At 41.7% G+C, this 13428-nt stretch overlaps 1 protein-coding gene across 1 annotated transcript; it reads left to right on the top strand.

Annotated features, from left to right (window-relative positions):
• Positions 1 to 1328: 1328 nt before the first annotated feature.
• LOC122690219 (spindlin-2) lies at positions 1329 to 3088 on the top strand. The gene is made up of 2 exons (XM_043897264.1): positions 1329 to 1458; positions 2141 to 3088. The coding sequence occupies exon 2, from the start codon at positions 2143 to 2145 to the stop codon at positions 2917 to 2919; it is 777 nt and encodes a 258-aa protein (XP_043753199.1). The 5' UTR covers positions 1329 to 1458; positions 2141 to 2142; the 3' UTR covers positions 2920 to 3088.
• The last annotated feature ends 10340 nt before the right edge of the window (positions 3089 to 13428 follow it).

Raw genomic sequence — 13428 nt, 5'->3', positions numbered from 1 at the left:
TATAGTTTTACAGACTATAAAGATATCATATTCCTATCAGTTGCACAGTACATATGTATAGATGAGTCATAAGAACACATAGCCATCTCCCAGAAATGTCTTGTGGGCCACTGAAAAATAATTATTCTCTTCCCCTCACAGTATGGGGTAATTAATTATCCTTCATAATGGACATTTTAAAAATAAATATGAAAAACAAAATTAATAATATGTTTGTAAATAATATAGGTATGACTATAAAGAGGGTTAGGATATGCAAAAGTTGAGTGATGATTTTTAGCATTAGAGAGGAAGAAGAGACTAGGATCAGGATTAGAGAATAAAAGAGAATTACATTTTATTAATATTTTAATTTTAAAATGTTTCAATAAAAACAGGTAAATTTTTAATGGAGAGTACTTATTACTTGTAATATTGCTGCATACACTGTATTTTCAAAATACCATAAAAATGATATTACAAAGAATTTTTAAGAATTGAATCTGCAAAGTGACCCTAGATCTCTAAAAGAGTAGAAAAAAAGGTGAAGGAAATAGAGTGTTCATATTTTGCTTGAAGCCCTGGGGAATGAGATTTATAGTGGTTTTAGGGTAGATTATTTTCTTCAAGTGAATCTTCTGAATTTTACAAAGTCCACATAGTGCATGCAGTTCTTTTCAATCTGTGAAAAGGAAGAAAAGGGAAAATATACATATTTTTAAGAAGTCTGGAAATGACTGGAGAGTAAAAATTCCCTAGAGATTGTATCAAGATGCAAATAAGCACAAGCTCATTTCTCTCGTCCTACCTCAAATCCCCTTAAATGGCAAGAAACATACGTTTCCGTATATAGAGACTAACATCAGAAGGGCACGAGGGCAGGGGGAGAAAAGGGAAATTCTTGAAAATTGGAAAACAGATGAGGCACGGGCACTGTGGTAGGGGTAGGGTGAAGGAAATGGGGGCTCCTGATCTGGAGACAGAACGCAAAGCTGGTTGGGGTGGTGCGTTGTGGGTTTAGCAAGGCGCCTCCAAATTTTGTGAAGGCGTAGAGCCAAGAGATAGAAACACCTCCCAGGCACAGGGCAGAGATGGGCTTGAGAGTGGAGGAGGCGGGGAGGGTGGCAGTGTTTGGCAGGAAGGGGCGGCCTCTCTCCTGGCAGGAAGCTGCGCGATGGTAAGAGGGAGGAGACTGCGGCTGCGGCAGCGGCTTCTGGGATCCCGATGTGGCAGAGAGGCCGTCACCGCCAAAGAGGTGGAGGGCCCGCGACCGCGGTGTTGGAGACACTGCCGCCATCCTCTTCGTCAGCCCAGCTGTCTTCCTAGAAACGCTCCTCGCCTAAGAATCCTTCCCTCCCAGCTCTTGCAAACTCCGAACTCGTCGCCTGCTGATCCTCTTTCACCACAGGTTCACAGCGGAGGCAGCAGTGAGGTGTCCGATTTGGACACGTGAGACCTGCGGTCCCCCGACTTGGGGAGGTGGGCGCTGGACTAGAGAATCGGAGGATGCGGGTTGGTGGGTGCCAAGAGGGAAAATTTGGGTTCCGTGCTGGAATGGAAAATGAGGGAGACTCAGAAGGGTGATTTGGGGATGGGGGGTGGGGGGAGGGAGAGCCGAAGAGCACCTGGGTGGTATATAAAGGTAGCCTCAGAAAGAGAAATAGATTTGCTCTGCGCACCCAGCGGCAAAATGGGGTAGACCAGGAAGAGATAGGAAGGAGAGTTGAACAACTGGCAGAAGGAATGGGGGTGGGAGGCAAGACAGATGAAGAGCAAATGACAATGAGCAGGGGAAAAGGGTACTATGTTCATGCAAATGGAGAGACTGAGTGGGAACTAATAAATGATGAATATTTGTGTTTGGTGTGGGGAGTCTAAGATGGCAACAGAGGTATTAGCCAAAGGAGCCTGCTCCCTCTTGCTGGGGGCTCAACAACCAAAGCTATCACCTTTCCAACCCTCCAGCACAGCCAAGTAAGTTTGGAGGGACTGCAGGCAAACATCCAATAATATTTTGATAGCCAGCATCTCTGCTGGACATCCAATAACTTGGATGGCAATACGTATACCTGATGCCCAGGGAATTTGCAATGCAGAGAAATAAAATTTCACACTACAGTACACTAAATGTTTCTCCCTAGCCTCTTTCCTCCCCTTGCAGGTATGAAGACACCTCACAAAAAGGCAACTGCAAGGCAGCAAACAAGGGACATTGTTGATGGCCACACCTTGTCTGCAAGTATGAGGAAGAAAAAGATTTCTCAAAAGAAACAGAGGGGCAGACCTTCCTCCCAGCCCCGCAGGAACATCGTGGGCTGCAGAATTTCACATGGATGGAAGGAAGGCGATGAGCCCATCACCCAGTGGAAAGGAACCGTTCTGGATCAGGTGCCTATAAATCCCTCTCTTTATCTGGTGAAATATGATGGAATTGACTGTGTCTATGGACTGGAACTTCACAGAGATAAAAGGATTTTAAAGCTTAAAATCCTTCCTGATAAAGTGCCATTTTCTCGAGTCAGAGATGTGCGCCTTGCAAATACCATAATTGGTAAAGCTGTGGAACATATGTTTGAGGGTGAGCATGGTTCTAAGGATGGATGGAGGGGGATGGTCTTAGCCCAAGCACCCATTATGAAAGCCTGGTTTTATATTACCTATGAGAAAGATCCTGTTTTGTACATGTACCAGCTTTTAGATGATTATAAAGAAGGTGACCTCCATATCATGCCAGAGTCGAGTAAGTCTTCTCCAAAAGAGAGAGAGCCAGAAGGAGTTATAGATGGCCTCATAGGTAAACATGTAGAATATACCAAAGAAGATGGCTCCAAAAGGACAGGCAAAGTAATTCACCAAGTTAAAGCCAAACCTTCTGTGTACTTCATCAAGTTTGATGATGATTTCCATATCTATGTCTATGATTTGGTGAAAAAGTCTTAACGGTTAGGGTAAACCTTATCACGTGTATGTAGGCAAATGTATGATTTGGAGAAAAACAAAAAATGTTGCTTTTCAGTGTACTGAAAGTATAGGGGTCCCTAAAAACCCATCATCATTGCCAGCAAAACTGTTGTTTTGTTCTGAAAAATATAAGTTTATGTAGCTATGACATGCTGTGTGTAAGGCATTTGTCATGGTGAAAAGGTTGGGTGTGTTTGATTGAGGGAACATGAAAGAAAGGAACAAGTGTAAATTCAGGCTGTGAATAAATTTCAGCTAGTATCATAATCAGTCATCTAAAAATGGAACAGGACTTAGCTGGTCTGGTCTAAGGAGAGGAGAGAAGAAGGAACTAGAGATGGACTTTTGGGGAAAGGAGGAGAGATTGTTGCTTAAGAAAGGAGGTGGGAAGGGGTCAGAAATGGAGAGGCTTCTGGGGGGAGGGATAACCTAAGAGGGGGAGGCAGCCAACTGGGAGGGGGTTGAAGAATAACAGACAGAGAGTGAAATCTTGGGATTGAGAGGAAATCAGGATAAATTGAGTAAAGAGGGACACAAATACATTTAGAAGAAGTTCAGAGCAAGGGAGACAAAGATAAAAGTTGGCAGAGATCTGAGGAGAAGCTAAAAGGATACTCCAAAAGGGGAGGAACACTGAGGAAGGAGAATTCTCCTCCTTCCACAGAGGGAGTGAAAATAGAGAAAACAGGGCATGAGGTGTGGGTTCCATGAGAGATTGGAAGACCCAAGAAAAATAGCACTTCTGGCAGTATCCAAGTTGCCCTCCCTATCTCTGTGCACAAAGAATGTGGCAACAAAGAAACCAGATGGATTTGAGCTTCTCTAGAGGGAAATTTTGACAGGAATGTCTCAAGAGTTAAGCAGCAGCCAAGTTTATACATAAAAGGCTTTTATTATATCAGGGAGTTCATGCCAGACCTGCTAAGCAGAGGCCAGCCCTCAGCCTAAACACACTAGCATAGTGCTCCATAGCAGGAGGCTGTAGGCAGTTGCCTCGTATTTTCCAGAGGACCCAGGGGCAATAAATCTCAGGCCTGAAGTTCTTGGTTCACTTCCTCTACACTGAATAAATGATTTTTTCGGGAACGAGTCAGTGGAGTTCTCAGAACTTAAGAGATGTGCCACCTTGCATTTGGAAACCATTTTATCCAGAAAAAAGGAAATTTGCTCAACCCAGATACTGCACTCATCTCACTGTTCTTCAACTTCCTGAACTATACCTTGCCTCCTTACAGAGGACTTAGCTTAATGCTTCTCTCCAGGGCATGAGGGAATACTTGATTGTCCATGCTTCTCTTGGCAACTGCCTGAAACCACAGGTATCTCCTGCCAGTGCTTCACCAGATGGAGGTCTGCTGCCTCCAGAAGACCCATTCTGGCAATGCCCCAACAAAAAGAGTGCCTACTGACTCTTCACGGGTACCTCCTGACTAGTCTTGCCCACTTCAAGCACACAGGGAACTGTACTAGAAATGTGTGCAGTTCTATTTTCAGGTGAGATAGGTGGCATGGGCAGTTGGGTGGGGAGTTGTGACTTTGTATAACTAAGTCCTTTGACTGTATAGTGCCACATAGGTCGTTGGTGTGAAGAGGGTGCGGTAACTCTCAATAAATTCCCTCTGAGGTATGGTGTCCCAATACATGGGTCTTTGTCCTTCTCTCTTCCTTTCCTTCCCCCAGTCCAGCTGTGGATGTTCCCTTTAAAATTCTCTCTGGTTTTCCCACTCCACGTTCTTCACTGCCGTCAAAGAAACAGTTCTGCTGTCTCTCTTCTGCCCAGTAACTGCAGGCATAGCAGGCAGAGGGGAAGTCAGGGAGCTTCCCGGAGTGGAAAGAAGTTGTTAATTACAGCTCATTCTCTCCACCCAACATGACCTGAAGCTGTTTGCCTCAAGAACTACACAAAGCGAGCCCACCTCACCAGAGCAGGGATAGGTTTTCTTTCATACATCACATAATTCAGTCTAGAAAACACCTGCAGGCGACTCATGGGCCAGTTTCAGCCCACTGTCATAGTTTGCTTGATCTTCATGTTTTTATCATTCTCCATTTTACAATTAGCTATACAGACATTTTGGGGATTTCACATTTCAAAAATCCACATTTCTGGCTTACCTTAAAAAAAAAAAAAGACCATGTGTTAGGGACCACATTCCAACAAGGACACAAGCAGTTGACTCTGAGGAAGGGCTCAGCCCATTTTAAACTCAGAATGCTCTCAAGTGGGCCATGCCCCCAGATGGCCTGCTTCACGATAATAAAATGCCCAGATGTCCCCCGGAAGCATTTGCATTGGTCGATTTGGGATTAGATCCAGGGGAAACTGCTAAGCTCCTCTTTGGCTTACTTTGACTGCCTTTGCTTTTTAATTTATTTGCTTTATCTTCATCTCACCATTACTTACTTCAGGTGGGATCTCAGCCAGTCAGTCTTCTAGACACAGGAACTTATGGTAATAAAGAAAAGAAACAAAATAATCTTACCCTCATGGAACTTTCATTTTAGTGTGGGAGAGAGTAGCCAAGATAAAATAAAAGTATGAATTATTTTCAAAATGATAATGTTAAGTAGAAAAATAAAGAATGGGCTATGGAAGTCCCAGGGAGGCTGAAGTTGGGCAAATTATGAAGTAAGAGAGGGCTTCACTTAGATGGTCTAGTGGTTTTCCCTACTTTCTTCAATTTAAGTCTGAATTTGGCAATACAGAGTTCATGATTGAAGCCACAGTCAGCTCCCAGTCTTGTTTTTTCTGACTGTATAGAGCTTCTCCATCTTTGGCTGCAAAGAATGTAATCAATCTGATTTCAATATTGACTATCTGGTGATGTCCATGTGTAGAGTCTTCTCTTGTGTTGTTGGAAGAGGGTGTTTGCTATGACCAGTATGTTCTCTTAGCAAAACTCTATTAGCCTTTGCCCTGCTTCATTCCATACTCCAAGGTCAAATTTGCTTGTTACTCCCGGTGTTTCTTGACTTCCTACTTTTGCATTCCAGTTCCTTGTAATGAAAAGGACAACTTTGTGGGGTGTTAGCTCTAAGAGGTCTTGTAAGTCTTCATACAACCATTCAACTTCAGCTTCTTCAGCATTACTGGACAGGGCATAGACTTGAATTACTATGATATTGAATGGTTTGCCTTGAACGTGAACAGAGATCATTCTGTCATTTTTGAGACTGCATCCAAGTACTGCATTTCAGACTCTTTTTTTGACCATGATGGCTACTCCATTTCTTCTAAGGAAGTCCTGTCCACAGTAGTAGATATAATGGTCATCTGAGTTAAATTCACCCATTTCTGTCCATTTTAGTTCGCTTATTCCTAAAATGTCAATGTTCACCCTTGCCATCTCCTGTTTGACCACTTCCAATTTGCTTGATTCATGGACCTAACATTCCAGGTTCCTATGCAATATTGCTCTTTACAGCATTAAACTTTACTTCTATCACCAGTCACATCCACAAGTGGATGTGTTGTATTTGCTTTGCTTTTGCTTTGTTGTATTTGTTTTTGCTTTGGCTCCATCTCTTCATTCTTTCTGGAGTTATTTCTTTACTGATCTCCAGTAGCATATTGGGCACATACCGACCTGGGGAGTTCATCTTTCAGTGTCCTATCTTTTTGCCTTTTCATACTGTTCATGGTGTTCTCAAGGCAAGAATACTGAAGTGGTTTGCCATTCCCTTTTCTAGTGTATCAGAACTCTCCATCATGACCCGTCCGTCTTGGGTGGCTCTACACCACTCAGCTTAGTTTCATTGAGTTAGACAAGGCTGTCAGTAGTGTGCAATACCATGGATTGTAGCTCACCAGGCTCCTCTGTCCATGGGATTTTCCAGGCAAGAGTACTGGACTGGTTTGCCATTTCCTTCTCCAGAGGATCTTCCCAACCCGGGGATCGAATCCAGGTCTCCCACATTATAGGCAGAGGCTTTACTGTCTGAGCCACCAGAGAAATCTTATGGTAGGGCTAACCTTCTTCAAAAGAACCTTTGCATGCACTGTTGTATTCAGTGCCCTTAACCCCACAGCAGACCACTGTCAACCAAGGCCTCTGCCAGAGATTCTTGGACACACATGGGCAAGTCTGGGTCAGTCTCTTGTGGGGACACTGCTACTCTTTCCTGGCTCCTCGTGTACACACAGTTTTTATTTTGAGACCCGCCCCCCATCCCCGCCCCTGCCAAAGCATCTTTTTCCCCAGTCCTGAGGAAGTTCTGTGATCACATCCCACTGGCCTGCAAAGTCAAATTCCCTGGGGGTTCTCAGTCTCTTTGCCAGATTCACAGGTTGGGAAATCTGTTGTGGGTCTTAGAACTTTCTTAATGGTGTAAGAATTTCTTTGGTATAATCATTCTGCAATTTGTGGGTTGTCTCCTTGGTGGCTCTATGTTGGGGCTGATGGTGACCTCCTCCAAGAGGCCTTTTGCCACATGCTGCATGACCCAGGTCTGTTGCAGCCAGAGCCTCTGTCCCCGTGGCCGGCCACTGCTGACCCATGCCTCCACAGGAGACACAAACACTCAAAGGCAGGTCTGGCTCAGCCTCTGTGGAGTCTCTGGGTTCTGGTGCACACAAGGCTTAGTTTAAGCCCTCCAAGTGTTTCTGGCGGGTATGAGGTTTGGTTCTAAATGCAGTTTTGCATCTCCTACCATCTTGTTGGGGCTTATCCTTTGCCCTCAGATGTGGGATATCTTTTTTTGGTGGGATCCAACATTCTCCTCTTGATGGTTGTTCAGCAGTGAGTTGCAATTTTGGAATTATCACAGGAGATGAGCACACATCCTTCTACTCAGCCATGGTTTATGTAAGTCAAATCACTATGCTGTGTATGTTAAACAGTGCTGAATGTCAACTATGTCTCAGTATAGTTGATGTACCTATCTCAGTAGAGTCAGCTCTCAACTCCTTGCTTATCCCTATGGAGTGAAGGGTTTCACCACACATCTAGTACCCTAACTTTTATGGCTGCCACTGAAGGACGGGTCCATAAATCACCCAGCTCTGATAGACAACAGGGCTTGCATTCACAGGCCCTCCAGGAACATAGCAAAAGAAGAAGCAGTTTATAAAATAGTTCATGAGCACTCCCACAGCTATATCACCTGGTCTCATTGCAGAGAAAGCAGGCAAAAATGCCCTTCTCCTAGTTACTCCATGGGGCTTCCCAGGTGGTGCTAGTGGTAAGGAACCTGCCTGCCAATGCAGGAGACATAAGAGACACGGGTTTGATCCCTGGGTTGGGAAGATCCCCTGGGGGAGGCAACTGCAACTGACTCCAGTACTCTTGCCTGGAGAACCCAATGGACAGAGGAGCCTAGCAGACTGCAGTCCCTGGGGTTGCAAAGAGTCAGACACAACTGAAGTGACTTAGCACACAGCATAGCACATAGTTACCCCATAGAAGGGATTTGACAGTGCATGTTCCCAGCTGCTACCTAAGAGGGAATCAGCCTGTCTGAAAGTAGACTAAAAGTCTTCTGAGATTCTGAAAGAACTTACGGGCACACCCTCTTCTGTCTCTTCCTGGCTTGCTTGAACAGTAAAACCAATGCTTCAGGTTCAAGCTAGAAAGAACTTGTTCACACATTAAGTGCCCCAGCTGTTAAGGCTTCCACTTGAGTAACAGGCTTCCTAATCACCTAGGTCTGGGAGCTGATAGGGCTTGGTGTACACAAGTCACACAGGACCACTCAGGGCACACAAAACCCTCAGAGACTATTCACTCTGGGTCAGCACAGAATCACTAAGAAAAACATCCAGCTCCTGGATTGACCATGATGACTAGATTGTATATCTAATGCCATGAATGTGCCAGCTTCTACTTGAGGTTTGGCTTTAAAGTAACCAATATTTGAAACTGAAATATCTGGAACTGAAAGACCAGACAATTAGCAGTCCACTGTGAGTCTGGACAAATGAGGGTGGGGGGGCGGGGCTTTGCAATGACTTTGGGATACTGATGGGTCTAATAACTCCTTAATTTACTGGGAGCCACTAAGAATAGAAGGTGGCAGCTTGAAAAATCACAAAGGTTTATGAGGCAACCAGGAACTCCAGGCAGGATAATTGATGATGTTCACCTAGTGCACAAGGCTAGGGTGTTTTATGTAATGTACAGACCAACACAGGGAGTCAAAAAAAAGCAAAGAAAGAATGGTATATGTTCTAAGCAAAAGAACATAAATATCCAGGAACCAATCTTAATAAGAGGGATATAAGTGACTTACCAAACAAAGACTTCAAAATAATGGTCATAAAGATGTTCACTGAGGTCAGGGGAGCAATGCATGAAAAAGTGAAAATTAAATTGCCAATTTTTTTCAATGATAATTTTTTAAATGGCCTGCTTTCTTCAGTTTCATTCTTCTTTCTCAAGATTCTCTTCTTCAGAGCTGCATAAATCACATGCCTTGACTTCAGACTATACTACAAAGCTATAGAAATCAAAAGAGTATGGTATTAGCACAAAAAACAGACATATAGATCAATGGGACAGAATAGAGAGCCCAGAAATAAACTCACACACTTACAGTCACTTAATCTACAACAAATGAGACAAGAATATACAGAAAGATAGTTTCTTCAATAATGGTTATGGGAAAACTGGACAGCTACATGTAAAAGGATTAAATTAGAACTTTCTCTAATATACAAAAATATGCATATTAAACTCAAAATGGATTAAAGACCTAAGTGGAAGATGAGATTCTATAAATATATTGGATTAAATCATAGGTGGAACACTCTTTGACATAAATCAAAGAGGCAAAAGACCTATTCTCTGAAAACTATAAGATGCTGATGAAAGACATTGAAGATAACCCACATAGATGGAAAGATATATCATATTATTGGGTTGGAAAAATCAATATTGTCAAAATGACTATACACCCCACAGCAATCTACAGATTCAATGCAATCCCTAGCAAATTTTCAATGACAATTTTCATGGAACTAAAACAAAAAGTCTTAAAATTCGTGTGAAATCACAAAAGACCCCAGACAGCCTAAGCAATTCTGAGAAAGAAAAATAGAGCTGGAGGAATCAGGCTTTCTGACTTCAAACTATACTACAAAGCTACAGTAATCAAAACAGTATGGTACTGCCACAAAAACAGAAGTCGAGATCAATAAAACAGGATAGAAAGCCCAGAAATAAACCCATGCATCTATAGTCAATTAATCTATGACAAATATTATACATGCAACTATATTATATATACAATGGAGAAAAGTATCTCTTCAGTACGTGATGCTGAGAAAACTGGACAACTACACGTAAAATAATAAAATTCTTTAATATCCATGGACATTTAGATTGCTTGCATGTCTTTGGCTATTGTGTACAGCATGACAATGAACATTATGGTGCATGTTTCTTTTCAGACCGCATCTTTCTACAGATATATTCCTAGGGTTGGGCTTGCTGGATCGATTGGTAGCTCGTACAGTTACACTCATTTCACATGGTAGAAAAGTAGTACTCAAAATCCTTCAATCTAGGTCTCAACAGTATGTGAACCAAGAACTTCCAGAAGTACAAGCTGGATTTAGAAAAGGTAGAGTAACCAGAGATCAAATTGCCAATATCCATTCGATCATAGAAAAAGCAAGATAATTTAAAAAAAAATCTTCCTCTTCATTGACTATGCATTGACTATACCTTTTTGTGGATCACTACAAACTGTGGAAAATTCTTAAAGAGATGCAAATACTGGACCACCTTACCTGCCCCTTGAGAAACCTGTATGAAGATCAAGAAGCAACAGTTAGAACAGTTAGAACCAGGCATGGGACAAATGATTGACTTAAAATTGGGAAAGGAGTACGTGAAGGCTGTATATTGTCACCCTACTTACATGCATTGTGCATGTGCACATGCTGTCTCTGCAGTCACGTTCATCTCTTTGTGACACTATGGACAGTAGCCTGCCAGCCTCTTATGTCCAAGGGATTCTCCAAGCAAGAATATTGGAGTGGGTTGCCGTGCCCTCCTTGGCACAGAATACCTTGGGGGTATTCCCAAACCAGGGATTGACCCAACAGGTTATTTACTACTAGTGCCACCTGGGAAGCCCCTATATGCAGAGTATATCATGGGAAATGCCCAGCAGAATGAATCACAAACTGGAACCAAGGTTGCTGGGAGGAATATCAACAACCTCAGATATATATATACACAATACCTCTATAATGGCAGAAAGCGAGGATCTAAAGAGCCTCTTGATGAAGCTGAAAGGGGAGAGTGACAAAGCTCACTTAAAAGCCAACATTCAGAAAACTAAGATCATGGCATCAGATCCCATCACTTCGTGGCAAATGGATGGGGAAAATGCAAACAGTGACAGATTTAAATTTCTTGTTTCCAAAAATCACTGTGGATAGTGACTGAAGACATGAAATTAGAAGTTGCTTCCTCCTTAGAAGAAAAGCTCTGACAAAGCTAGACAGTGTATTAAAAAACAGAGACATCACTTTGTTCATAAAGATTCATATAGTCAAAGCTATAGTTTTCCCAGTAGACATGTGTGGATGTAAGAGTTGGATCATAAAGAAGGCTGAGTGCCAAAAAATTGATACTTTCAAACTGTGGTTCTGGAAAAGACTCTTGAGAGTCCCTTGGACTTCAAGGAGATCAAACCAGTCATTCCGAAAGGAAATAAACCTGAATATTCATTGGAAGGGCTGATGCTAAAGCTGAAACTCCAATACCTTGGCCACTTTATGCAAAGAGCCAAGTCACTGGATAAGACCCTGATGCTGGGAAAGATTGAGGGCAGGAGGAGAAGTGAGTGCAAGAGGATGAGATGATTGGATTGCATCATGGATTCAATGGACATAAGTTTGAGCAGACTCTGGGAATTGGTGAAGCACAGGGAAGACTGTCATGCTGTAGTCCATGAGGTTGCAAAGAGTCGGACATGACTTAGCAACTGAGCAGCAAAGACAGCTAGCTCTATTTTTAGTTTCTTAAGGAATGTTCATACTGTTCTTCATAGTGGTTGTATCAATTTATATTTCCATCAGTAGTGTAAAAGGGCTCCCTTTGCCCCACACACTCTCCAGCATTTATTGTTTGCTGACATCTTCATGACTGACATTCTGACTGGTGTGAGGTGATATCTCATTGTAGTTTTGACTTGCATTTCCCTCACAATTAGTGATATTGAGCATTTTTTTCATGTTCCTCTTGTTTATTTCTATATTTTCTGTAGAGAAATGACTATTTAGATCTTCTGCTCTTTTTTTTAAAAAATATTGAGCTGCTTGAGCTGTTTTGTAAATATTAGAGATTAACGCCTTTTTGATAACTTCATTTGAAAATATTTTCTCCCATTCTGTGGATTGCCTTCTCACTTATTCTTTTTATGGTTTCTGTTACTATGCAAAAGACTTTGATTTTAATTGTGTCCCATTTGCTTATGTTTGGTTTTATTTGCACTACTCTAGGAGAGAAATTAAAAATCACATTCCTGTGTTTATATGAAAGTGTGTACTGCTTATGTTTTCCTCTAAGAGTTTTATGCCTTTTCATTTTTAAGAAAACTAATTTTAATTGGAGGATAATTGCTCTATGATATTGTGATGGTTTTTGCCATTCAACCACATGAATCTGTTTTTCTTCCTCTGCAATTTTCTGGAATTTTGAGTGGGATAGGTGTTAACTCTTTTTTAAAAAAAAATTTGGTGCAATTCACCTGTGAAGCCATCTGGTTCTGGTCTTTTGCTTGTTGGAATATTTTTGATTATGGTTTGGATTTCTGTGCTTCTAATTGGTCTGTTCAATTAATTGGCCTGTTTCAACTAATTGGTCTATTTCTTCCTGGTTCAGTTTTGGAAGGTTATACTTTTCTAAGTATTCCTTCCAAGTTGTTCATTTTATTGGCATACAGTTTCTCATAGTAGCCTCTTATGATCGTTTATATTTCTGTGTTTTCTGTTGTAATTTCTCCGTTTTCATTTCTCATCTTATTGATTTGAGTCTTTGCCATCTTTTTTTCTTGAAGAGTTTGGCTAGCGGTGTGTCTATTTTGTTTATCTTCTTAAACAACAAACTTTTAGTTTTATTGATCATTGCTATAGTCTCCATTTCTTTTTTTCAATTTACTTCTGCTCTGATTTTTATGATTTCTGTCTTCCTACTAAATTTGGGTTTTTGTTTTTAGTTGTATTAAGTGTAATATTAGGTTGTTTATTTGATGCTTCTCTTGTTTCTGGAGGTAGGCTTTTATTGCTATGAATTTCCCTCTTAGCACTGCTTTTACTGAATCCCATAGTTTTTGTTTTTGTTTTTGTTTTTTTGAATTTTTGAATTTTTTTCAATTCTTTTTATTAGTTGGAGGTTAATTACTTTACAATATTGTAGTGGTTTTTGCCATTCATTGACATGAATCAGCCATGGATTTACATGTGTTGCCCATCCTGAACCCCCCCCCCCCACCGCCCTCCCCATCCCATCCCTCTGGGTCATCCCAGTGCAACAGATC

This window comes from Cervus elaphus, chromosome X (assembly GCF_910594005.1).
Source record: "Cervus elaphus chromosome X, mCerEla1.1, whole genome shotgun sequence".
Classification (NCBI taxonomy): domain Eukaryota; kingdom Metazoa; phylum Chordata; class Mammalia; order Artiodactyla; family Cervidae; genus Cervus; species Cervus elaphus.
The sequence above is the reverse complement of the archived record's forward strand: the minus strand, read 5'-3'. Positions and strand labels throughout refer to the sequence as shown.

What these genes read in the sequence shown, in the direction of transcription:
- LOC122690219 (XM_043897264.1), top strand. Translation starts at nt 2,143, where the DNA reads ATGAAGACACCTCACAAAAAGGCAACTGCAAGGCAGCAAACAAGGGAC.